This window comes from Juglans microcarpa x Juglans regia, chromosome 3D (genome assembly GCF_004785595.1).
Source record: "Juglans microcarpa x Juglans regia isolate MS1-56 chromosome 3D, Jm3101_v1.0, whole genome shotgun sequence".
Lineage (NCBI taxonomy): Eukaryota > Viridiplantae > Streptophyta > Magnoliopsida > Fagales > Juglandaceae > Juglans > Juglans microcarpa x Juglans regia.
In genome coordinates this window covers 17839950-17866768 of record NC_054598.1, presented here as the reverse complement: position 1 = coordinate 17866768, position 26819 = coordinate 17839950, and the positions used below count along the sequence as shown (strand labels likewise).

General features: G+C 38.4%; 1 protein-coding gene across 1 annotated transcript; it reads right to left on the bottom strand.

Annotated features, from left to right (window-relative positions):
* Positions 1-13972: 13972 nt before the first annotated feature.
* On the bottom strand, positions 13973-15861 carry LOC121255099 (uncharacterized protein At2g02148-like). Its single transcript, XM_041155387.1, is given in 5 exon segments — positions 13973-14035; positions 14660-14783; positions 14887-15049; positions 15269-15610; positions 15720-15861. Coding segments are annotated over 5 exon segments (834 nt in total).
* Between the last annotated feature and the right edge of the window lie 10958 nt (positions 15862-26819).

Genomic DNA, 26819 nt, shown 5'->3' with positions numbered 1-26819 from the left:
AGTGTATATCCATTCAAGAGCCCAGCTATCCCACGCAAGCCACATCATTGGTCTTCATTCAAAACCAAAATAAGTGCCCTTATTGCATGCATTTTGGTCTTTTATTCAGTAGCTTTTATATTCAAATAACATCTTCATTTAAATGAGAGAATTCCTACACGATAGGCTTGTAAAATTGGGTCTTCATTTTCTTCAAATCTGAAATAAATTTAAATGATGACAATGAAGCCTATAATCAACAAAATAAATAAAATTAGACTAAAGTTTAAAATTAAGAAGTGATAAAATATACTAAATTATGTAAGTCATCAATTTCCATAAATAAAAAAAACTTTAATAAATACTTAAATTTTAAAATAGAGTCTGCAGAGGCACTTATTTTAAAAAAATACAGAAGTCTCATGTGCTTATCAAAATAATTTATTTAAATCTTAAACCATAAAAGTAATCAAAGCCTAATCTGTCTAGGCCTCTGCTTCGCCTCCCTGGGTCAAGTCTTGTTCTGCAATTTTATTCTCATAAATAGCATCACCTAGGGTGGCTTAAAAACATAAAAATGTATAAAAATGAGTTGAATACTCAATAAGGAGCACATCATACAGTAAACATAATAAACATAAGGTTTCTTGAAAAATGTGTATACTCATAAATCCATACGTAAGTAACATGAACATGAACTTATCTTTAACTTATCATAGGCCGTTACACACTGTTGATTCCCGTGAGTTAGTGTTGGCGAATCTAAGTAGATTTCGATTTCACCCGTGGCCGCGGGTTGTGGAATCCATACATATGGAAGACATACTGGGTGCACTACTAGCATGTACGACTGGCAATGCAATATGTCCATAACATAGGTATCGTCTTCATATCATAACCTAGGCCATCACATACTTTATCATAATCATACTTGCATGCTTATCATATCATAGATTTCGAAAGAAATTGCATGCATACTTGTCATATCTTGTCATATCATATCATAGATTTTAAATGAAATCGCATTCTTTTATAATTTCCGTGATACATGCTTCCTCACATAAAATCATGATTTTTTCATAAATACTTTAATGCATAAATCTTCATATGAAATCATGCATGGCTTTTCATAAATTATTTTAATGCATAACTCTCACTTAAAATCATGATTTTTCATAAATCTTTTGATGCACAACTTATTTCATAAAATCATGAATTTTCATAAATAACTTAATGCATAATTCTTCACATAAAATCATGTGTTTTCATAATTTTATCATATCCTGGGTACGTAAAAAGGGGCTTCCAATGGAGGGTGTGCATGTATAATATTTTTATAAAAGACAAGCAGTTTACCGTAGATACGTGTAAGGGTATGATCATTCTACTTGCCTCGTAGTGTCGTTTTCAAATTTTTTCTTCATGACTCATCACCTATATAGATGACGTGATTGTGTTGGGGTTGAACAATGGCTGCTAAAAATAAGATTTGATAGAGTTTGATTCATTTGGGAGTTTGATGATAGGATTTCTATGTTGGTTTCTCATTAGGATGATCAACTAGGAGATAAAGATCAATTAGGTGATAAGAATGAAGATGAGATTTAGAGTTACTGAGCTGGTTGAGATAAGCATTGAATTATATAATCACGAGACGAGGATGAGGCTTACGGGTGGAGATAGGAAGAAACAAGGCTTAAAGAAATAAGAAAAACTCTAGTGACTATTGGAAAAAACAAAAATCTGAGGTGTCATACATATAAAATACCAATAACAATATGATAATAATTCTATTAAAATTAAAAATGTAAAATCTTATAAAATTATAATAATGATACTAATAAAAGAATATTTATAGTTATATGAAAAATGCATAAAACTTCTCTTATGGTCTAATTTTAGGATCGGATTGTTACAATTGCCCTCAGGCAATGCCAGTAAAGTGAACCAACCTTGGTGGAGGATAGGGAGACCAAAGGCAGGTAGTACATGCAACAGTATATGCCCTTACTCCAAAAGAAGTGTACAAGGATGCCCCAGAAATTGATGAAGCAGATATCATCACAAGTACGAAAGCTGACTTTGGTTAATTAGTTAATAATTTTAGGAGTGTAGTGCAAATAGTGAGTTGTTCGATCATTCCAGGTTGACTTAGAATATTGTGGTACCGTGCGAATACCTTAATTGACTCAGATGTGTCCCAGTTGTTAGTATTCGCTGAGTTCGCTAGGATAAGCGATCTTCAGGAAAGACATATGCAACAGAAGGTTTCGATAGTGTTAGCTAAAGGAGATATGGTATTTTGCACAAAAATGGTTGCAAAGTGTCCTTTGGAGATAGATGGTGTTATCTTGGAAGCGGATCTATTAGTCTTTGAGTTGTTGGATTTCGATGTTATTTTAGGCATGTATTCATTATTTAGGAGTTTTGTGAGTATACATTGCTAGGAAAGGAATGTGACATTCGAAGTGCCTAGGATGGAAGATAGAATATTCTGGAACAGTAGGTTGCGATCAATGTCAAGAATAATTACCTCACTATAAGCCAAGAAGGAGTTGGCGAGCGGTACTTAAGGAGAAAGAACCTATCGAGGTATGAGGTATACTAGTAGTAAGAGAGTCCCCATAAGTGTTTGGAGAATTGGACTCACCTCCTAGGGAAGTTGAGTTTTCGATTGAGCTGGAATTTGGAATAGTTATAGTATATAAGGCACCCTATATAGGATGGCCCCAACCAGTTGAAAGAGCTAAAGAGTCAATCACAGGAGTTGTTAACAAAGGAATTTGTTAGGCCATGTATATCTCATTGGGAGCGCAAATGCTATTTGTTAGGAAGAATGATGGGACCCTTAGGATGTACCACCCGGGGAAGGCTAATTTAGTCACCGATGCACTAAGTCGTAAGTTGAAGTTGATGGGCGTGGAAGGTTCCACGGATAAGGATTCACTTCTTGAGGGAATAAGGCACCTGTTGGTGAAGGATTCACCACAAGAGGAGATTCTCACTATAATGCAACAATTGAGGGCGTGTGATTTCAATGAACTGAAGATCGAGTAGAGGAAGGATCCAAAACTACTAGAGATCTAGCGAAGAGTCCAAAGGAGGAAATGACTTTTATAGTTCACCTTGGACAAGAATGGAACCTTGTTGTATAGAGGGCAAAGCATACTTCAGGCTAATTTGAAAATTTTACAACAAATATTAGCCAAAGTTCATTCCTCGCCATATTCGATACATTATGGAGACACCAAGATGTATCAAGAAAGGCTTATGGTGGAAAGGAATGAAGCAAGACATCGTCGACTTTATCAAGAGTTGTGCTACGTGTCAAAGGGTGAAGGTTGCGCATCAAAGACCAGCTGAAAATTTACAGCACTTACCCATTCCAGAGTGGAAGTGGGAAGACGTAGTAATGGACTTTGTGGTCTTCTTACCCAAAACCCCCATACTAAAGATGCCATTTGGATAGATTAACTAAGAGTGCCCACCTTTTATCGATCATTACTACAGACACATTGAGTAAGCTCGCTTGGTTGTACATAAGAGAAGTAATTGAGAGATCCGAGATTTTTGTCTTATTTTTTAAAGAGTCTACAAGTGTCAATGAAGACTAAGCTAAAATTCAATAGTGCTTAACATTCCCATACCAACAGACAGTCGAAAAGGCCAACTCAAACATTGGAAGACATGCTAACAGCATGTGTGTGGACTTTAAGGGTCCATGGTAAAGCCACATCCTACTCATCATATTTTCCTACAACAATAGTCACTAGATGACCATTCAGATGACCCCTTACGAGCCTTGATATGGATGGAAATGTAGATCACCGATATGTTGGGATGAAGCGAGAAAGGCATAAGTGATTGGACCAAAGTGGAAGATATTGAGTTGTGCTACCGGTAGAATACAAAGGGATTCATAAAGTGTTCCACGTTTCCTCATTGAGGAAAAATTTCGAAAACCAACCCCGAGTGGCTAACCCAAATCTAGTTCCATTGTAATTGAATCTCACCTATGAAGAGATAACAATACGAATCGTAGACTGGAAGGAGTAGAGATTAGGATTTAAAAGCATACCATTGGTGAAGGTGCAGTAGGGAGATGCAGGAAACGAATTGTTTATATGAAAAAGTCCTCATATATTCAAGTCCTAATAAGTGCATGTAACCCATGAGGCAAGCGTGAATTGGATAAATCGAGGGTAGAAAAAAGTCTATAAAATTAAAAATAAGCCTTCGATTTACCCCTTCAAACTACAACACTTAGGGTCCATTTGTCAACACATTTGTTCTCAAGTATTATCAGATATTTCATTCCTAAACATTAGTCAGACACAAAATATTTTTCAATTATAAATCTTCAATTTTTTCCTCAAATCATTACAAAGTTCTCAAACTCAAAAACAAATACTACTTTTTCAAATTTCAAAATAAAAATAATTTAAAAAACAATATTCAAATAATGTTTTTACTATATAATATTTTTATTCAATTTGTTCTCTCTTATTTCCCAAAACCCAATAAAGAACTTTTACTCAAACCATTTAATTACTATTCACATATATACTAAAATATTTTTGGTGTCCAAAACATAACTCATTGTCAACATTGAACAGATTCATTGCATCTTCATCTTGGAAGGCCCATTTTTCTGATATATGTCAAAACAGACTTCCATGGCTATGTTTGGACCATTTTGCCATTTTCCTAGATTGTGGGGGTCTCCAGGAGGGACGTAGATATTTTAAATTCAAAAACATGTGGTTGGAAGCTGATGTTTTTGTGGAGAAGGTGAGAGTGCGGTGGTCCTCTTATGATTTTTCTAGTACGCCCAACTTTGTGTTGACTGAAAAGCTTAATACTTTGAAGGAAGATCTAAAATTGTGGAATGATGAAGAATTTAGGAAGATTGATGATCAGAGGAAGATTTTTTTTGAGGAACTTTCATGCATCGATAAAAAGGAGACTGCTGGGGTTCTCATGGATGAAGAGAAGGCAAGGAAGATTGTTGTTGTGGCTAATCTAGAAAAACTTACTCTCATGGAAGAAATCTCATGGCGACAAAAATCCTGGGCCCTTTGGCTGAAGGAAGGACACAAGTGTACCAGTTTTTTTCATAGAGTGGCCAACTCTAATAGAAGACTTAATGCTATTGAGGTGCTGCATTTGGAAGGATATATTCTTTCGAACAGATCTGAAATTAAGAATCACAGTGTAGTTTTTTGATAATCTACTCACGGAGCAATTCCCTTGGAGGTCTAAGGTTGATGGGCTTTTGACACAATTGATCAATTGTGCGCTGGCTGGTAAGAGAGGATGTTTGAAGAGGAAGAGGTGTTTAATGTGCTGAAAGGAATGGATAAGGATAAAGCACCGAGACCAGATGGATTTTCAATGGCTTTTTTCCAGGTCTATTGGGATATTATCAAGGAGACTATTATGAAGGTTTTTGTTGAGTTTCACTCACATATGATATTTGAGAAAAGCCTTAATGCAATCCTCATAGCAATTATTCCACAGAAGGCCGAGTCTGTGGACGTGAAAGATTTTTGTCCTACAAGTCTTGTGAGTGGAATGCATAAGATTATATCCAAGGTTCTAGCCAATCGTATGAGCACAGTCATGGAAAAGATTGTTTCGAGGCCCCAAAATGCAATTGTTAAAGGGAGACAGATTCTAGATTCGATTCTTATTGTTGTTGAATGTTTGGATAATAGAATTAGATATGGTGTTCCAGGTTGTCCTTTGCAAACTAGGTAGGGAGAATGTTTTTGATCATGTTAACTGGGACTTCTTGGTTTATATCCTCGGCATATTTAATTTTGGGGAGATATTTAATTTTGGGAGAGGTGGTGCAATTGGATGAAGACGACTAGATTCTCGATGTTGGTTAATGGCACTCCCAAGGGTTTCTTCAACAGCTCCCACGGATTGAGACAAGGAGATCCTCTAACTCCTTTTCTCTTTGACTTAGTTATGGATACATTAAGTAGAATCTTGGAGGTAGAAGTGGATGGGTCTTTTTTGTCTGGGTTTTCAGCGAGTGGTACTTCATTTGGGAGTGTCAATGTATCTCATCTTCTCTTCGCTGACGACACCTTAACTCTTTGTGAGCCAGATCCTAATCAAATTCGTTCATTGAGAACCCTCTTACTTTGTTTTGAAGTTGTTTCCGGTCTCAAGGTGAACTTTAAATCTTAATTGTTATCGGGTGGCTTGGTAGATCATATCGGAGACTTGGCTGAAATCTTGGGTTGTGAGGTTTCTTCTTTGCCTATGAAGTACCTTGGTCTTCCATTAGGGTACTCTCATAAATCCAAGGTAATATTGGATGGTGTTATCGAAACAATTGAGAATAGATTAGCTAGTTGGAAAAGGATGTATCCATCTCAAGGGGGAAGAATCACGCTCTTTTTAAGAATACGTTATCTAACCTCCCTACATACTATCTTTAATTATTCACGCTTCTGGTTGGTGCGGCTAATAGGATGGAAAGAATCTTCCATACTTTCGTGTGGGGTGGATTGGGGGATGAGAAAAAGTTCCATTTGATTAAATGTGACAAGATTTGTACCCCCTATCCTGTGGAGGTTTGGGGATTAGAAAGTTGAGCATTTTCAACAAGGCCTTATTTGGGAAATGGTTGTGGCGGTACCATCAAGAAAGTGGTGCTTTATGGGGGACTGTGGTTGACGCTAAATTTGAAAGCATTTGAGGAGGTTGAATTTCTAATGAAGTGCGTTGATCGTATGGCGTGGCAGTATGGAAATTTATTAGGAAGGGCTCAGTGGATTTCATTCATAATTTCAAATTTGTGGCAGGGCATGGAACAAGGGTCGGATTTTGGGTTGATGTTTGGTGCGGTGATGTTGCTCTCAAGGAGGTTTTTCCTTCTCTTTTCATAATTGCATTGCATAAGGAAGCCTTTGTTGCTGATTATATGTACTCTTCGAATGGTCTGCTATAGTGGAATGTGTCATTTATTAGAGCAGTTCAAGATTGGGAAGTGAGAGATATTTCTGATTTCTACAGCACCTTGTACGCATTGAATTTGGAGTGTGGTGTGGAGGACAAATTGTTGTGGGTACACCCCCAGGAACATGAATTTTTCAGTTAGATCTTTATACAATGTTTTGTCTACCCATTCTTCTACTATTTTCCCTTAGAAGCGCATTTGGAAGTGCAAAGTGCCCCCAAAAGTTGCTTTCTTTGGTTGGCTGGCCTCTCCCAGGAAACTTCTGACCATAGACAAGCTGAGGAAGCATAGGGCTTTTTTTATAAATGATTGGTGTTTCATGTTCAAAAGGAATGGCGAATCAACAGACCATCTACTTCTCCATTGTGATTGTGGCGAAGGCTCTATGGGATGAAATCTTTGTAAGGCTGGACATTGCTTGGGTGATGCCAAAAAGGGTGGTGGATCTATTGGCTTGTTGGTGCGAAATACAGGGAAAACATCAAGTAGCGGGTGTTTGGAAGATTGTGCCCCTATGTCTTATGTGGTGTATATGGAATGAAAGGAATGGAAGATGTTTTGAAAATAGAGAACACTTATTGGGGGGGTATTAGAGACATATTTTTCCAATCTTTGTTACTTTGGGCTAAGGCTATTGTATTAGAGCGGGTTAAATTTAATGACTTGTATGCTTCTTTTTTTGTTTGTAGTCTGTAATTAAGTATTTCACTCTTGTATACCACCTGTGTATTTGAGCTGTGCCTAATTATGAGGATTAATAAATTTTCTTACTCATCAAAAAAAAAAAAGAAAATGAAAAAAATTTGACATGCAAGCAGTTACCTCTCATCTCCCACTCATCCATCAATTTTTTCTACCACCCTCCTATACCACATGAGCAAAATCCCTCTGAAAAAAGCCTCATTTGAGCCCATACAGCACCAATCCATGTGTTGGCATCCCCACAAGCTTCACAAAATAGCCCTAGAAACAACAACCAGTTTGGTCTCCTGCACACAAACTGTAACACCCGAATCCAATCAAACTCAATTTTTGATTATTTATTGATTTTGTTATTTATTTATTTTGTTCATTTTATTTTGTTTTATTTTCTTCACACGTAAAATATTTTTCCTCATGTTTTATTATTATTTTTTTCTTTTCTGTCTATGTTTCTTTTTCACCCGTAAGTGTTCGCTTCGTTCACGGCATGCATACACACGCATTCGTTCACGACAAGCACACACACGCACGACTCAGTTTCCGCGCGCATAGAAGCTCCATGCACACACACAACTCAGCCTTTCATCCACACACACGTCTCTCTTATCTCTAGGGTTTTCGCATCATATTTATACGCACACATTGGCCTTGCTTAGAGAGACTGCGCTGTTATGTTCACTGCCCCATACATAATCGACGCAACCCACGTTTCACTCCCTCTCGTTCACTGCCTCTCTGCCTTCTCAGTTTTGTGCTCATCAACCTTGCCACCATAAACCTCCACCGCAAACCACCAACACCGTAGGATAGCCACTGCAGAACACTTGTCCTCCGCCTTGGTCACGTAAACCCACCCCAACCGCTGGCCAAGCCGTAACGCAACGCTATTTCTTTCCTTCCCGTGACGCCACTGCCTTGCCACTCGAAGTCGTGGATAGCAACTCCTCTGTGCAATCAGCGCACCACCCTCCAGCCGTCCTCACCACCACGGAAAGGCAGCAACCGTCATCCAGTCGTTGAAGGAGAAACACACACGGCATACTCTGTTTTAGCTTCCGAAAATAGAGTATTGGTTGCTCCTCCAAGCACGATAGGTTTTTCGCTTTGACCAACCCTTTCGGACGTCTCCTCCGCGGCACAAAGGGAACCCATAGTCCAGCATCTCAGCCACGCCTAGCCGTGCTACCGTCATTAGCCACCCAGGTCGTTGCCACACGTAACACTCTCGGTAACACCTCCATGCACGCCGTGTTTCACTCTGTATTCCATGACTTTGTCTCTCTCTCACCGTGCATCTCTCTCTCTCTTTCTCATCCAGTGCATAGCCATCGAGTGCACCACCTCCCATCGCACCCTACGCCGTCGTACATTATCTTCTCGGTGAGTCTCTGCTGCCGCTACATGTCTAATATTCATGCGTTTATGTTCATTGCTAGTTTTATTTCTTAAAGTGTGATTATATATATATATACATATATTTATATGTAAAGTTTTAACCTAATATATATGTATATATATGGAAAGTTCCCGGTTTTAGCCTACTGTTTTCGGGTGAGAAGTTTTTTGTTGTTGTTGAGTTTATAGTTAAATAGGATTTTTGCTTTAAGTTTCAATAAATATTATATTGTATTTTGATAATATTGTCAGTTAAAGGAAGTAAACCTATTTTTCTTAAGAGATGAGTTTTTCATGACTTATTTTATGAAAATTTTAGTACCCAATGTATTCTTTTTATTTATAAAATATTGTTGGTATTTTAGAGATTTTGAATGTTAATTTTTATTGAGTTATATAATTATCATAATACTTATTCGATAAATTTTCTTCTTCAGTATAATTTGATTAAGTGGATATTGATGGTCTTAGAAAATGATAATATTTTAAGGTTATGAGAATTTTAGGTTTTGAGGTTTTAACAATAAGTTCTTTTAGCATTTTAAGTTCAAATATCGAAATACGTAGTTGATTGGAAATTTACGGGAATTACGTGACTTTTATAGGTGACAATTGATAATTGTTCGGTATTTTGAGGAAATTTCTAAAAAGCTAAGAAGTCCAGGTAAGCGGGTTTCCTATACTAGACTTTGCATTAAAATAAAATGAGATTAGGTTATTTTTGAAAAATATACATATTTGATTATGAAAAGAAATTTGAACTACTTCAGTTAATTATTCTGTATTATTCATGAGATTCTGTTTAAGAATAAATTATTTTCTGTCATGACTGGTGTAGACATGAGCTTATTTTTGACTTTCTGTTTCTAAACTTTGAAAAGAGGGCGAATATGAAATTTTGTGCATAAATTATGTTGTGATATGATTTTGTTCTGTTCTGAAGATTTTCTGTACTCTGATATGATCTAATGTGATTTCTGAAAACCTCTGGCATAACATTATGTTTCTGTTTCTGTTCCGTTTTGACCTCACCAGGGGTGTAAAACTGTGGCCTCTGTTCAGGTTGATACCAACTTTTCTGTTTCTGGTGCACCCACTTTAGAAACAAAGTGGTTTTCTGCGTGGTCTTTCCTATGTGCACACTCGGGACTCCGAGAATAAATAAGAGGAAGATTCACATTCTGTTTCTGCTCGGTTAGCTACCAGGGTTTGCACAACCCTACCACGGGGGTTAAACATGGTATTTGTTCTGATATGATAAGATAAGATGTGATATTTCAGTTTATGCTATGCCAAAGGGATTTTGATTATGAATGTTTTTGAACTTTCGCTCTGATATTTTTTATAACATGTTCTGACGCTACATTATGAAAATGTTATTCTGACTCTGCATTCTGAAAGAAAATATTTTATTTCTACATTCTGAATTTTATAAATGCTCATGTTTATACACCAGTATATGTCATCTGCTTACTGAGTTGTTGATAACTCACCCCTTATCTCCATATATTTTTCAGATAATTTTGATGGTTCAGCTGGAGAACAAGGATATGAAGTTTTAGCAAGGTGTGATGATCGAAGTAGAATAAGTGTCTAAGGATACAAGTGCTTATTTGAGAGTCGTAGTTAGTAAACTGATTTTATTTTTATTTTTTGGTATTTTGATTTGATGAGTTAAGGATAATTTTAAGTTTTGGAGGATTTTTAATTTATGTTATTGAGATTCTCTTTATTGTCCCCATGGAGGAACTTAGATATTTGAATTGATTAAATGGATTAACATTTTATGAGATTTTCTGGATTTTATAGTTGTGTTATTTAAGTTGATTTTAGATATTAAGAGTTAACTCTCCGGACCTTCGGGAACAGGGCGTTACACAAACAATATTCGCTTCAATTCCATGATTATATTCCTAGCATGCAAGCATTTATCCATTTCATTCAAACCTCTCAAATTCCAAGACAATTTTTGGCTTCATCCACTAAATATTGACCCCTTTCCCTGTACATTTGCTTCTACTAGAATTACCACTCTTGTGATCATAACTAACAGACAATGTTGACCCATTTATTTATATGTGCGGCATGTTAACCTTTTTAATCCATGATTTCCTCCCACCTTAGATCTTATCAGAGTTTTTTGGTGACTTGAACCACCAATTGCAGTAAAAAAGACATTAAATTTGCTTCAAAACAGTCACATGATATACCCACAAAACTGTAAAAGCCTTTTTTACCTTCTCTAAAATCCATTCAATGGAATCAAGTGAAGCAAGTACATACTCTTCTAGAATAGCAAATGGACTAAATTTAATAGGGTTCATAAAGACTCAATCCTTCCCCAAAATACAGCACCATATCAGAGAATGGAAGTCCCTTTGTCAGCTACACTCCTCTGCTTACAAAGTTCTGCCACACAGATAGAATCTAGAACCTCACAACAATCCTTCCCCTTGGTCCTCTCTATTGAGAGTCATTTTCCAAAGTATCATAAAGCTCCCCAGATAAACTACCTTTCTCCTAATGTAACATCCAGACCCCAAAAGTGTAATTTTAATTATTATTTTTATTATTTTACTATTACTAATTTTAAGATCTGTTTTAAAATAGTGATTTTATTTGAGTGAATTTCTTCCACTATCTTCACCCGTAAGCCTCAGTGTATATCTCCTAGTTGAATAAGTTTCCTAATGGGAAACCAACTCCCAACTCCAAACTCTATCCAATCTCCTAAAGGCTCACGTTATTCCCTCCCCCTCACCTATAAAACTACCCCAAGACCCTCATAATTAAACACAAGAAAATCCATTTCATGGAGAGAAAGAAAACTCACTTGCATAGCCCTGTGTTTTTTCCCAGCCACCGCCGATCACCCCAGGACATTGGAGCACCACCCACGATGCCAGAAACTGTCGGCCTTCCTAGGTTCGTCGCACCCACACCTTCCCGAAAAGCCCACGCTGGAATCCTACTTCATTTTCCATTGTTTCCGTTTGACAGTTTCTCTGCCTCTAAACTCTCTCTCTCTCCCTTTGTGTCGCACCACCATAGTCAAGAGGACCCTCTAGCTTCTCTAGCGTGAACCTCGGCCAGCCACCAGACCTACCGACGTAGTGGCCTTCTCCCTCTCTCGGTGAGCATCGCACCACCCTCCTCTCCTGTAAGCTTGTCTTCCCTCCTTTATTTCTTTTGTTTCAACCTTCCCAAAATGCCCTTTTTACTGGGCAGAGTTTTGTTGGGGCTGGGCTTAGTTTTAACTTCTGGTGCGCTTAATTTATTATATTTCAGAAACAATCATAATAGGTTAAGTGAGTTGTCTTCTTTAATTGGGGATGGGCTAATAATTAAGTTGGCCAAAATTTTTACTTAAATTAACATATTAGTCATATACTTATTTTTATAGAAAGTATTTAAGAGATTTTAAAGCATAATTTTAAAGTATCTTTTGTTAAACTATTTTTTAGCCTATTATTTAGTTAATATTCCAATTGACTTTTAACTAGATTTTTATAAAATTATTAAGTTATATTTTAAACGGAAGTTAAGGAATATGTTATTATTATATGATTTTAAGCATTTAGAATGCTACGACACATCTTTCTAGAAAAGTTAGTGACGATTACTGCCTCGTGTAGGTCACAAACTACGACGTGAGATTATGGAAGCAACACTAAGAGGTAATTATTATGATCATATAATTGCATGTGTACTATAAATGTTCTAAATGTATATGAAAATGTGATGTTTGTCTACGTTACGCTACAAGCTAAGTTAAGGTTAGATCCCTTTCAGGATCTTCGATGAATTATAATGATATGCATGTAAGTGAGCCTATGTATGTTATGCTATTATGGATTGTGATTTGATGGATGATATATCATGAAAATCACATTTATGCCATGCAATGTAATTTCATGAAGTATTTAGACATATAAGTCATGTAATGTTCATGTAGTTCTTAGATCATGTATGCCATGGAATGTTTGTGTTCAAATCACATTATGCCGTGTCATGTTATGTTATGCTATGTACAAGTCTATGCCATGCTAGAAAAGTTCATGAAGTCCAACAAATTTCTCATGCATTAAGAAATATAAGATGTTACGGATGACACAGACCTAAGCGTGCTCATCACAAGTTATGATAAGCGGTGCTATGGACCTAAGCGTGGTTCACCATAAGTGAAACATAGACCTAAGCGTGTTTCACTCCATGATATGTTAAAGGACGACACGGACCTAAGCGTGTTCCCTACAGGTTATGTTAAGGGTGACACGGACCTAAGCATGTTTATCACAAGTTATGTTAAGGGTGACATGGAGCTAAACGTGTTCATCACAAGTTATGTTAAGGTTGACACGGATCTAAGCGTGTTCACCCCTAGTTATGATAAGCGGTGTCACAGACCTAAGCGCGGTTCACCATATGTTAAGGGAAACATAGACCTAAGCGTGTTCACCACCAGTTAAGTTATGTGGTGCCACAGACTCAACCGTGGGTCACCATATGATAGTGAAAGACAAGATAAACAAGTCATGTATAATTGTTAGAAAATGCATGAAGTCAGTTATTTATGCATTCACGTTACATGTTTGTCATGATTATGTATGATTCCACTCATGTTAATGATGAATAGATATGCTCTGTGAATATGTGACGATATATGTATGTATGTAAAGTTTTTCTAAAATTAAGCCAATGTTAAATTAAGTTATATCTATGATATGATTGTAAATATGTGATGATGTATGTATGAAGAGTGTGAGAACGCAGAGCTAGAAGGCCAAGAATAGATCTAGTATAAAGACTTAGAAAGGAATAAGTGTTATTTACACAAGAATTAGTTTAGTTTAGTTTATGTAAAACAAGTGATCAAAGAAGTATCGTAGCGATTCGAAATCCTTCACTGCCTTCACTCTTTTAGAAGGACAGATCTGCTTCGTCGCTTTCCAAAACTAAACCGTACTTGAGACTCTTGCTCGCCTGAAGGCACAGGAACACTGGCAGGAAAGAAGGAATGTAGGATAGTAGGATATTTGATCCGAGGCTTCATTATCCTTCTCGGATTTCTCCTATGCTAGGCATGTAGTTCAATAGAGTAGGCTAGTTAGATTTTCCTGCCTAAAAGCACAAATAAAGGCATTAAATGCATAACATAAATAGAGGCATTCCTTTTCTATGGGATCGAGAATCCTTCCCCCAAATATTGAGAATTGTTCCCGAGAATAATTTCAAAAGAGCCTCTGTCGGTGTTGGCCTTCCAATGCCGATGGATGTAGGAGATGTCTGATGTGAGAAGTCGGATGCCTTTTTTGTTTTTGTAAATGAGGTATTTTTCATGACTTCGAATCTCTTCACCGGACATTATATTATGAATGTTAGTAATATCTCTATCCTACAGGAGGGGGATGTTACACCTAATGTCCCATGTTATCCAACTAATCCTTATCGAATACTAAAGGCACAATATCTATTGGAAAACCACCTAGAGATGCATCCAAACAAGGAAGTCCTTATTAATGCATGTGCACATACATTCATTGTCAATATAATTTCCTAGTGACATCTATGATGACCTCTTAATTTGACATGTAAAACGAAGATTACAGGCAACCCAGTGATGTTAGACATTGAGTTTGTTGCAACACGCCTATACTTGTGTCTTGGAGAGTAGAACTTATAATCTCGAGCAGAGACAGCTACCTCATTACGACCAATCAATCGTTTAAACCTACACTAATGAGAAAAAACATCATAAATATATAGGCACACACAAAAATAGCGAAGCGGAGGTAACCCCTTCTAAACATAGAAAAACAAAACCTACAACATACCACTCAGCATCTTCAATAGGCATACTATTTGGTTTTACAATAATAACCAAACCATTGACTACCACAAAACGAACTCACTACTCTTCTTGTATTACTAATTCTAGAAATCTTGTCCTAGTTTCAACAGAAGTTGCCAACTCTCTTCTTTTGAATGTACATGGTCCTGTTGAGCAAAGTTTAAAGATGCAAATGCTAAATCTGGAGGTGTAAGAAAGAAATTTAACATAAGAAACCCATTAAAGCTCACTAGAAATCACTTATTATCAAACACTATTAGCAATAAATGAGAAGCACAAATACAATGTTAAAAATAAAACAAAACAAAGTTCCAAGCAAAGGTTTTTAATCCCAAAGGTACATTGAAGGAGGAAAAATGAAATACCTTTCTTGGGGAATTTCTTAGCCAACCTTCTATACAAACCACCAGCTACCTCAAGGGCTACTCCAATGGTCTTCTCACGAATACCATTCAAGGATGAAAGCCTAATATTTACATCAGCAACTAAAGTTTCATACATATTTGCCACATACATCAAGGGTAATGCAAACCTCAGGTCTCCTTCATACTGAACCTCTCTCATCTTCCTCTTATTCAGTTTATCTTGTCCAGACTGAACATTATAGTCAGCCTCACAATCCGCCACTTCAATCACATTATCATGTATAAAATAGTCCACAATAATTTGTAGAAATATTGCCCTCGCTGATTCAATAGGTGAAACGTCTAGTTCAAAATTCAACAATTCAAAGCAACCAGCCATTTTAGGCAATATAAAGTCCATAGAATTCAATTAGAAATCCAATTAAGAGTTTCATTTTTAAATCATTTGTACCTTCAACTATCAAGTTATCATAAGAACCCCTTGAAGGCCCATTGTTTTCAAGTCTAGAGCAATCTTCTTCAGCTCCTATGCTGTGAAGCGGTAAAGAGTTCCTATAGGATTCGTGCATGCAGTCCAAAAAGATATATTGCATAGATTTTGCAAAATAACTTACACAATCGTATGACAACTATTGAATCTTAAAGCTTAAAAAACTCCTTTACATATACATAGCATTGTCACAAACTGAGAATGTATTATTATTATTATTATTATTATTATTTGATAAGTGATATAATCCGTCAAAAGAATCAGTACCTTATCAGGACTCCTCTTATAGTCCAGTTTAATCTAATACACATCAATGTTGGACTTAGCACAAGTCCATAAGAAACCTTGACATTCTATAAAATTGAAATTACCCAAGTACCCCTAATTATGCACGTTAATGCTAAACAAAAGCTATTAGCATGGATTAGTAACCAATATAAAATATTAAAAGCATTAACATAATAATTTGGTTAGGAAGGGAAACCCTTTGAAGAACTCCTCAAAGGTAAAACCTTATGGTACAACCAAACCCAGGAAAGCCAATTTTAACGATTGAGAGTATTACAAATAAAACATTTACAAAACCTTTGTAACTAGACACGTTTACCCAAGACTCGTGACCCGCTTGTCTTCTACCGCAGTAGGTAGTTAGAACTTCTAACACTCTCTAATATTTGTCTTCCCTACTGGAACCTCTAGTGGTTGAACTTGAACACGGCAACTCCCCCTTGGAGTATGCTCTCACTCAATCCCACGACTAAGCTTTTTGAAAAATCCTTCTCTCAAGAATTTTCTCTTGCACGATCTCTTGAAATTCTACCAAGATCTTCAAGCTCTCAACTCTTATGAAAATGTGATGTTCAAGTGTTCTTTAAAACCCTCAGCTGACTTCTCTATAAATAGACAATGTTGTTATTGATTTGGAGAAGGATTATGCTGACAGGTTTATCCAGAATCTCAGTCAAATACATTGCTAACTATTTGCGAACATCTCGTACTAGATCACTTCTTCTGGATTACATCGAGTTCAAATTAGCTCCAACTTCTTCAATACAGCTTGCATATTTATCTCTTCAACTGACTCTTAGACTCGACACATGCATAAGACTCTTGTAGACTCTTATCTTATAATATAAAAAAGATTTGATAAGAGTTACAATTCAAACACTTATCTTAATCGGATATCTTCTATTCAAATAGTTATCTTTATCGGATGCACTCCTAGAGTCCTATTTAAACTTACATTCATCCATAATTCTAATTTAGATACAGCCTCATCTAATCCTAGCCAAACATAAATTACATTTACAATCTCCACCTTTGGCTGATTGATGACAAAAACATATATTGGATGAATGTGATTTAATCTTGCAAAACAACTAACCAAACCACCAGCATCTCATATAGGAAGTTATACTTCATTAAAAAAAAAAAAAAAAAAAACAATTCATCATAGGCAAAATGTTTGAAGTATCATAATGAGTCTTAACTTAACCACATACATATCAATTTAATGTAGCAAGTGAAATCAAAATAAGAAAGGCAAATCATTGTTCAATATGAAAAAAAAGAAAAAACTTCAAAAATAATACTAAAAGGTGGTGGTGGTATATGCATTCTGTCTGCACTATCCTGTAGCTCCCTCTGTTGACAAACTCATCCCATCACCCCTATGTGTTGTCAGCATCAGCCAGAGTCTGATTTTTCTTCTTCTTCAGGTGGATTTACTGTCTTCAAAATCTTATCCACATCCATAACAACTTGTTGTAGCCTATTATTTACCTTCTCTGACTCATCCTGTAGGTCTGCTAGCACTTGTTCCATTTTTCCAACTTTTTCTTCCCACTTATCCACAAAAGAATCAAATTTTGACGGCAAAATCTGAAGTTGTTCAATCACTACGGTGGATTGTCCTGGGGCAGGATGGGAAGATGTGGATGCCTCAGCATGACTTCTTTTCTTTCCACTAACTACAGCTTTTGACTTGGTGATTGTTTTAGAGGAAATCTTCTCGTACATCTTTACTATAGCCTCTGTGCTCCTTAAAGGAACTTTAGCAATTCTAGTCAATTTCGTGATGAGATCTCCAAATGGCAGATTTTCCTTGTCTGTCATGTCAGCCTTGGCCTTAGAAATTACATCAATAATAAGTGAGGGAATCTATGGGTACATCTTTAACTAGACCATACATAAACTGGGTTTTTTCAATTGTCAGCATGGTATGCCTAGTGATGGGCCAAAGATTTATCAATACAACTTCGACAAGGAACCTATATTCAGGTAGCATTGACTTCATAGAGAGTCTACGAATCTTTGGGGGCCATACTGGTGTGTTAGACCCAGCAAACAAATCTTTCATTTAGGCTTTTGATGGGGTCCCCATGCCCTTGTATGGATAACCTGGGTTTCCCACACTAGGGAGTTCATAGAACTCTCTAATAGTCTCAAGAGTTATGATCATGTCAACACCCCTAACAGTGGATGTAATAAAATTATTGTCCACACTCAGTAAAGAATTGGCATAAAATTCTCTCACAATTTCAATATAGGGGGTAGGAGCTCCCTCAATAATTTTTTCCCATACTCTGTCAGCAAATATGTGAGTAATAAATTCAAAAGTAGGGTCATTCACATCACTTAGAGTTACCTCTCATTCTCCAAGAACATTCCTCTTGAAGAACACATTCTTGTAGGCTATTTCTGCTTCCTCACTAACAAACTTTGGTGGTTTTGATCCTTTGGTAGAAGTAGAAGGCTTTAATGTACTCCTCACTCCTTTAGAAGGAACAGATCCTTTATCTACCGTCTTGAATTTTTGTGGAGTGTTCTTTGGAGTTTTCACATGAGAATCAGATTGTCCCTCATTGGAGGAAGTTACTGGAGGTGCTTTGCTATCAAACTTTGTTTTCTTTGCAATCAACTTGTATTCATCTGCAAAAAAAAATTCTTTCTAAGCATGAGAAATACACAAAGTAACAACATAAGCAGATTCATTTCTCTCTCAAGCTATTGGTTGGACAGGGCCAACACAGTGTAGATAATTCCAAAAAAATTAATTCAATCACACTCGTGTTTCTAGAAGGTTATCCAAAAATCACATACATGTTCAGCGATTTTTACCAGGCGACAAAAATATCTAGACCTAAGCACAGGACCAACGCAACACAGGGTGGACGAGGACAACATTTAGAAAATAGCCAAACAGACTCACATGCAGCCTTTGCTCATTACCTTCTACAACAAGACCCCAACACAAATGCTCTTTTCAAAGCTTTATTTAACCCTTTCAAAAGGATTTTCAAGTCCCAATGTAACATCCGTCCTTGTGGTGGGTCTTTTTATAAAATATTTTGAGAAAGGACGACGGGAATTACCATCCGATTTAAAACTTTTTGCTTCTTCCCAGGGTGCAAGACTCTACGTTTATAAAATAAAAATATGCTTTTACAATAAAAGAGGTTTACATCGGAAAATATCATTTTTTTTTAATAATAAAATGCCTCTCTTACATTTGAGTCTCGTGCCTAGACTTCCGTGCTCTTTCCCATGGGCTGTGTCCGTCCCGTGCTTCATTTTCTTCCCTATGGGGGGAGGGACATGCATAAAAACTAAAATGAGTCGAAGACTCGTAAGCATTACTTCATGCAGTTAAAATATAACAACGTAGGTTTTCATTCATGCATTCATCATTCGTACATACTATACATACATGCATGCGTGCATACGTGTGTTTGTTTGAAAACGTCACTAGATGGGGTTTTCCTTTCTTTTCGTAAAACCTTTCACCCGTCAGTGCCTTCATTTCTTAAAGTGCGTTCGTGCATGCGTACATACGTACATACATACATTCTTTCTTTTCACTTTCATAGGCCGGTACACACTGTTACCCCCCGTGTGTCAGGGTTAGCGGCCCTTTGACCTGGATTCAGCCCGTGGCCACAGGTTGGGAATCTCTTTTCATAGGGGCAGCATTGGGTGCACTACCAGTACTACTTACCTGGCATTGCAATCTGCCCATTCATTGGTACCCTTTCATTCATTCATGTGGTCGTTACGTATCTTCATACATTTCATGCATTCTTTCATTCATTCATTCATGCCAGCTCTAAAGAGCTGGAGTTTTCATTCAGTTCTTTCTTTCATTTAACATGAGAAAACATTTCTTTTCGTGAGAAAACATCGTTTCGTGAGCATGGGCTCGAACGTCCTCTTTCATGACGTCCACGAGCATCACCTCGCGGCCTTCACAAAAGTATCGGTTCGCACCGTCCATAAAACATAAAGCACGGGCTCAAACTTCGCCTTTCGCGGCATCCGCAAGCATCACCTTAGACGTTGGCCTTTGCGGAGCATCACCTCATGGCGCTCGCTTTGGCATCGGTCCGTCGGATCCACGAAGGCGTCGGCTCAAGTTCGTCTTTCGTGCATTTACATCAGTTCGTTTCTTTGAAAATACATACAATAGATACATCTTATAGTCATCCATTCACATGCGTACAATTAATAACTTTGGGTGCGTAAAAATGGACTTTCATCGAAGGGCCATACGTACATATACGTTTGAAAGCATGGCATCTTCTTTCATGAACATTTTCTTAAAGAGAGAGCTTTTCGTTTTCTTTTCGTAATTTCTAGAAAACTCCAGAAGGGCATGAACGTAACACTTACCTGGACTCTATGCTACTTTCATACCATGCAGTCCATTCATGCGCGTGTCAGCTGGCAACCTACATGCATACATCACCTTAACGTCCTTCTCTATCTAGTACATAAGCAACTTAACTATAAATAGAACTACACTATACTTGAAACACTCCTTCTATCCCATGCACTTACGTGCCCTTTACTACGTTAAAACCTTCGGGGACCCATTGCGGTCACCGCATCTTTCAACTCAACGTCTTGCCTCGAGTGCTCATTCACTAAAGTGAATCCATGATTCACCTTAGAATTAAGACACTAAGACATTCGTCTTATTCTCCTTATTGAACTCATCTTGATGCATGACTCAGACCAACTAAGTCACGCATCCCAATCCTAGACAATACACCCGTCACTACCTCTATACATCTTAGCCCATACTAATCCTCATTCCCATCCATATAAGCCACACGGCTCTAAGCCAACTCTGAGGCTTAATCACTGCGTAACTCTATTGTAGACAGATTACTCATTACATATGGTGAATCCGTCTGGTACACGTGTCTCACCAAATTACACATGTACCTTACCCCTTTATCACCTAAGATCAACATATAACATGTCGATCACCTACTCTTAGGGATGAGGGCCATATTTTGTTACCAACATTCTCTTAACCCGGCCAGCACGACTCTTCATGCTAGCCGTTCCTCCTTACAGTTCATCCCAACACTTAACGCAACAAGACTTCGCTCAAAACTACGCCTTGCGTCACGTCACATAGCTCGAGACTACTCTCAAGCTACATTGTGACCTTGTCACGTCACCTGACATCCCGCTACATCATTGTTACATCAACTCATTAACTTATCACGAGTACGGTTCCTCACGTACTCCTGCCACATCGTGACATCTCGTCACGATCCTGCTACACCATTTCTATACTAACTTCTCACCCCTTGCAAGCACGATTGTCAGTAACCACTTCACTTCGTAACGTTGCCCAGTCATGCTTCCGCTGCGCACTCTTACACTTATTCTGCTACTACACCCATATTTCTAGCCGTAAGTCAATTACAGTGACACTTGTCACCTCAGACTACAGACTGCACCATAACTACTTTGGGACACTGTTCCACAATTCCCGACACTACTTATCTCGTTCCACGCCCATCAACTGCACAATCATCCTTATCTTTACGACACGACACACGGAGTGTCGCTGCCTCGTGGAGTACACTCCACGTATACTCCCTTTCCACACGCTACAACCTATCATCAATATGGCATATCCGCCATACGATGCATCACTCTACCACATGGAGTACACTCCTCGTGTACTCCATTCATACACGCTACGCTACATCACCACTACGGCATACCCGCCGTATAGTGCGTCACTCCATTACATGGAGTACATTCCACATGTACTCCCTTCATACCCGCTACAACCCATCATCAATATGGCATACCCGCCATACGATGTATCACTCCACCACATAGAGTACACCCCATGTGTACTCCCTTCATACACGTCACTCCACATCACCATTATGGCATATCCGCCACATGGTGCATTACTCCACCATATGGAGTACAACTCCCTTCACATACTCCATTTACATGCACTACGTCACATCACCCTTATGACATACTCGCCATATGGTGCATCAATCCACAATATTGAGTACATTCCACAAGTACTCCCTTCATACCCATCACGCCACATCACCATTATGGCATATCCGCCACATGGTGCATTATTCCACCATATGGAGTACATTCCACATGTACTCCCTTCATACACACCACGCCACATCGCCATTATGGCGTACATGCCATATGGTGCATTACTCCATCACATAGAGTACACTCTACATGTACTCCATTCATACACACCACGCCACATCACCATTATGGCATATCTGCCACATGGTGCATTACTCCACCATATGGAGTACACTTCACGTGTACTCATCCCGTTCCACAATACGCCAAGAGGGTATATTTTATATATACTCTCCTTATCTCACACTACACCACACACAGAGTACACTCAGCGTGTACTATTCCCACTCCACATACGCCAGGAGAGTATACTCTACATATACTCTCCTTATCTCACACTACACCACACACAGAGTACAGTCAGCGTGTACTATTCCCACTCCACATACGCTTTATCCCACACTACGCCACACACAAAGTACACTTAGCGTGTACTGTTCCCACTCCACATGCCACGACATCCATACAGCACATGCCCCACAATTACACCGCATAGCACAACCACGCCATCATTACAACACAAACTCCACAACTGCATTACATAGCAGAGTCCACAACACTTCACACATACACAGCACTACACAATATACCCAACACTTCATATACACAGCACATCACATCACCACACTACACGGATATGCCCAACATTTCACAGTGCACTACATAGCGCATCTCAATACAACCCAGTCATCCCCCTAATACTAACAGCACAGTCCACAACCTAATCAACTAATCAATATCTAACATAATTAAAAGGGATAGAGAGTTATACCATCGACGTGATAACTCGTGCGTTGCCCGTTGACCGTCACCGTCGATGACGTTGGAAGGGTCGTATATGGCGGTAAACCCACGTACGTTGACTGTTTGGGCGTTTGGATAGCTAAGTGTGGTCTTGGAAGGGCTCGTGATGGCCTCGTGATGGTGGTGAAGGGCATAACATGGCGGCTCTAGCCGTGTACAGTGACTGTCCATCACGTGCAGTGATTACCCATCACGTAAAGTGGTGGTTTGGACCTAGGGCTTGGCTAAAGGAGGTACGGTGGAACTCGTGGTCGCACCATGGTGGCTCACGGCGGCGGATCTGGCCGCACAGTGGGTGAAAGGCCGTGGGAGAGTGAGAGAGAGTGTGCACGCATGGGTGATGGATCGGGGCCGTGGGTGGTTGATATAGCTTGGTGGTGGCCTAAGGAGGCTGATGACGGTGGTTACCCACCGTGGGTAGCAATGCACGGCGTGCAACCCGTGCGTGTGAGGGAGAGGGAGGCCATGGGTGAGAGAGAAGCTACTGGCCATGGTTCATGTGGAGGAGGAAGGGGAAGGGGAGGAAAGGTCCATGGTGGTGCCAGGTGGCCGTGGGAGTCGCGCACGGCGGCGCTAGCAGCGTCGGTAGCTTGAAGCCGTGCAAAACCTATAAATGGGTATCGTGTGCACGTGCGACGGAGGGGAAATGGGGACTTCCCGTGGCTTGGGTTCCATGGGAGGGGTTCTCCGGTGAGAGGGGAGGCTGTTGTGACGGTGAGAGGGAAATGGAGAAATTGGTGGCGGTGGTGACGCCTTTGGGTGGCACACGGCGGCGGATTGGGCATCATGCCCATTCGGGCATTACACTTCCAAGAGAGAGGAAGAGAGAGCGTGAGAGGGAGGGGCTGCCGTGGATGGACTCGCCGAAGGGAGAGGAGACCAACGGTGCCGGCAGTGAGAGCTGCCGACGCACGGCGGCTCTGGGCTGAGGCATGGAGCAGTTCGGGCGTAGGGGGAGCCGCGTATCGCGTACGCTGGGGAGAGGGAGGAGAGAGAGAGGACTGGGGAAAAGTGAGGGAGAAAGAGAGAGGGTCTGGGTACTTAATCCAGTCCCTTCGTCTTGGGGTCCTCAAAACGATCTAACGTTGAGATATTAAAATACTGATTTGAAAATGCGTAAACGTTAACTTAATTAAAAGCACTTAAAGGAATTAAGGTAAATATTATTTTAAACTAACTTTAGTTTATAAAATAATATTTCTTCATCATTAATAAATGATGAAGTCTTATTTAATATCTTTAAAAGGATGAAACCATTAAATTAATTAAAACTTTCAACATAATTTAAATCTCTTAATATTTCAAATAAAGGGAATCATTTTAATAATTAATATTAAAATTATCTCCGACAATTATAATATTTTGGAGCTCTTCAAAATATTATAATTGTCTCATTTAAAAACAAGTTTAACTCAACGATACTGGAAATACCTCATATAAATATTTCTAGTACATTTGAAACACTAGGCGTACCTTAGAAGTCACCTAATATCTCGAGAGGCACGTCGTCATGGTTCGGCACACATGACGATGCTTGCAGTCACCAGAAAGAATGGCAGACTGTTGTATAATTCTGTCATCGAAATTTGCTTACGTCAGAAAGGAGGAGTCTTACGTAAGAAAGAGAGAAGCTTACGTAAGAAGAAAACAATTTTAAAGAACAAGAAAAGCAAAAAATATTATGTATTTTTCATTCACAAAGCTTGTGCCTTTTTGAGTAATTTTCTTGTCCAAGTTTTGCTACACTCAACACTTTTCCACTTATTTAGGAGAAGTATTTCTTATTGGTCAGTCTTCACAATTGAGCATTTTTCTTAATTTATGACTTGCCAAGAATTTGTGTGTGTGTGAGTGAGGAAAAAATCTTTCCAAAATCTTTTTATTATTTTTCTTTCTTTTCTGTACCCCCCTTTCTTTTATAATTTTTTTCAAGTTTGCTCCAATAGGGGTGAACTTTCCTTGAAAGTCAAACTTTATGCTAGGGCCTAGACACCTGAAAAAGCAACTCCCTCCAAGCACAAAGCCATATTCACTCTATATGTCTAGTTTGTATTGCTCATCTTTTTCCATAATGATTGAGACAACAATTTTTTCTATAAGGACTTTTTAGAGTTTAGATCCATGCATGAGTGTTCGTCTTTTTCCTTAATGACTTTTGAACGCCTGACTTTTTCCATAAAAATCGACCTTAATGCATGGCAAAAGGAGACCTTTTTCGATTTGGTACTAGCTTCAACTAGTTTTAGTCAATTTAAGGCATAGACTCCCTCCTTCTTTGGGCATTGTATGAGTATACGCTTGTTGTCACTAAATTGTTAGGAGGTCAAATTAAGTTCCTCATAGTGCAGAGAATAAAATCCTTGTGTGGTCTTCCTTAAGAGTTGTGCATCAAAAGTAAAAAACTCATACCAGACAAGATCTACCTTGATCCCAACAAAATGAATTGGTGGAGTCACAAAGCTCAAAGACCCAGTATACTCATAAAGCTTGTACCTTGCAAAATGATAGCAACATGAAATGTTTAAAAAAAAAAAAACAGCAAAACACAAAGCCTTATTTATTTATTAAAAAAAAACAAAAATAGGGCATGTCACAAACACCAATGGCCTTCCTTAGAAATTCAAACCTTAAACCATGGTTTAGTGAACAAATCGGCCAGTTGGTGTTCGGTATTAATGTGTTCCAGAGACACTGCCTTTGTTTCAACCAAGTCTCTTATAAAGTGATGTCTTATATCTATGTGCTTGGTTCTTGAGTGTTGCAAAGGGTTTTTCGAGATACTAATTGCACTTGAATTGTCACAGTAGACAGTCATAGTATCTTGAAAGAACCCATAGTCATCAAGCATCTTTTTCATCCAAAGAAGTTGAGTGCAACAACTGCCAGCCGCAATGTATTCAGCTTCAGCAGTGGACAAAGAGATGGAGTTTTGATTCTTGCTCATCCATGCTACCAGATTGCTACCGACATAAAAACAACCACTTGTGGTGCTTTTTCTATCGTCAGCATTACCAGCCTAGTTAGCATCAGAATAGCCAACCAGACTCAGATTTGAATCTTTTGAATACCATATGCCATAGTCAACAATAGCACTCAGGTATTTCTAGATTCTTTTTACTGTTGTGAGGTGTGATTCTTTAGGATTAGCCTAAAATCGTGCACAAACACCTACACTAAAAGCAATGTCAAGTCTGCTAGCAGTAATGTAAAGAAGACTTCCTATCATGCTTCTATACAGAGTAGGATCAATGCTTTTATTTGTAGAATCCGAACATATTTTAACCGAGGTGCTCATTGGAGTGCGAGCATGTGTCTTCCCTTCCATGTCAAATCTCTAAACAAGATCTTTAGTATATTTAGATTGCAAAATAAAAATCCCTCCTTCAGTTTGTTTAATTTGAATCCCAGTGAAGAAATTTAATTCTCTAATCATACTCATTTCAAACTCATTTTTCATTTCTTTGGAAGAGTCATGTGAGAGTTTGTCAAGAGTGGAACCGAACACAATGTCATCTACATAAATTTGAGCAATAAGTAGATGCTTACCAGATTTTCTTTGAAAAAGTGTTCGATCAGCTTGACCTCTTACAAAGTTATTTTCAATCAAGTATTTCGTTAGTCTCTCATACCATGCTCGAGGTGCTTGCTTCAATCCATAAAGAGCTTTCTTCAATATGAAAAGATGGTCAGGAAACAAGTGATTAGAAAATCTCTTTGGTTGTTCTACATATATTTCTTCGTTGAGTATGTCATTTAAAACGGCACTTTTGACATCCATTTGATAGACCTTAAAATTTAAATGGCTTGCAATTGCTTGCAATATGTGAA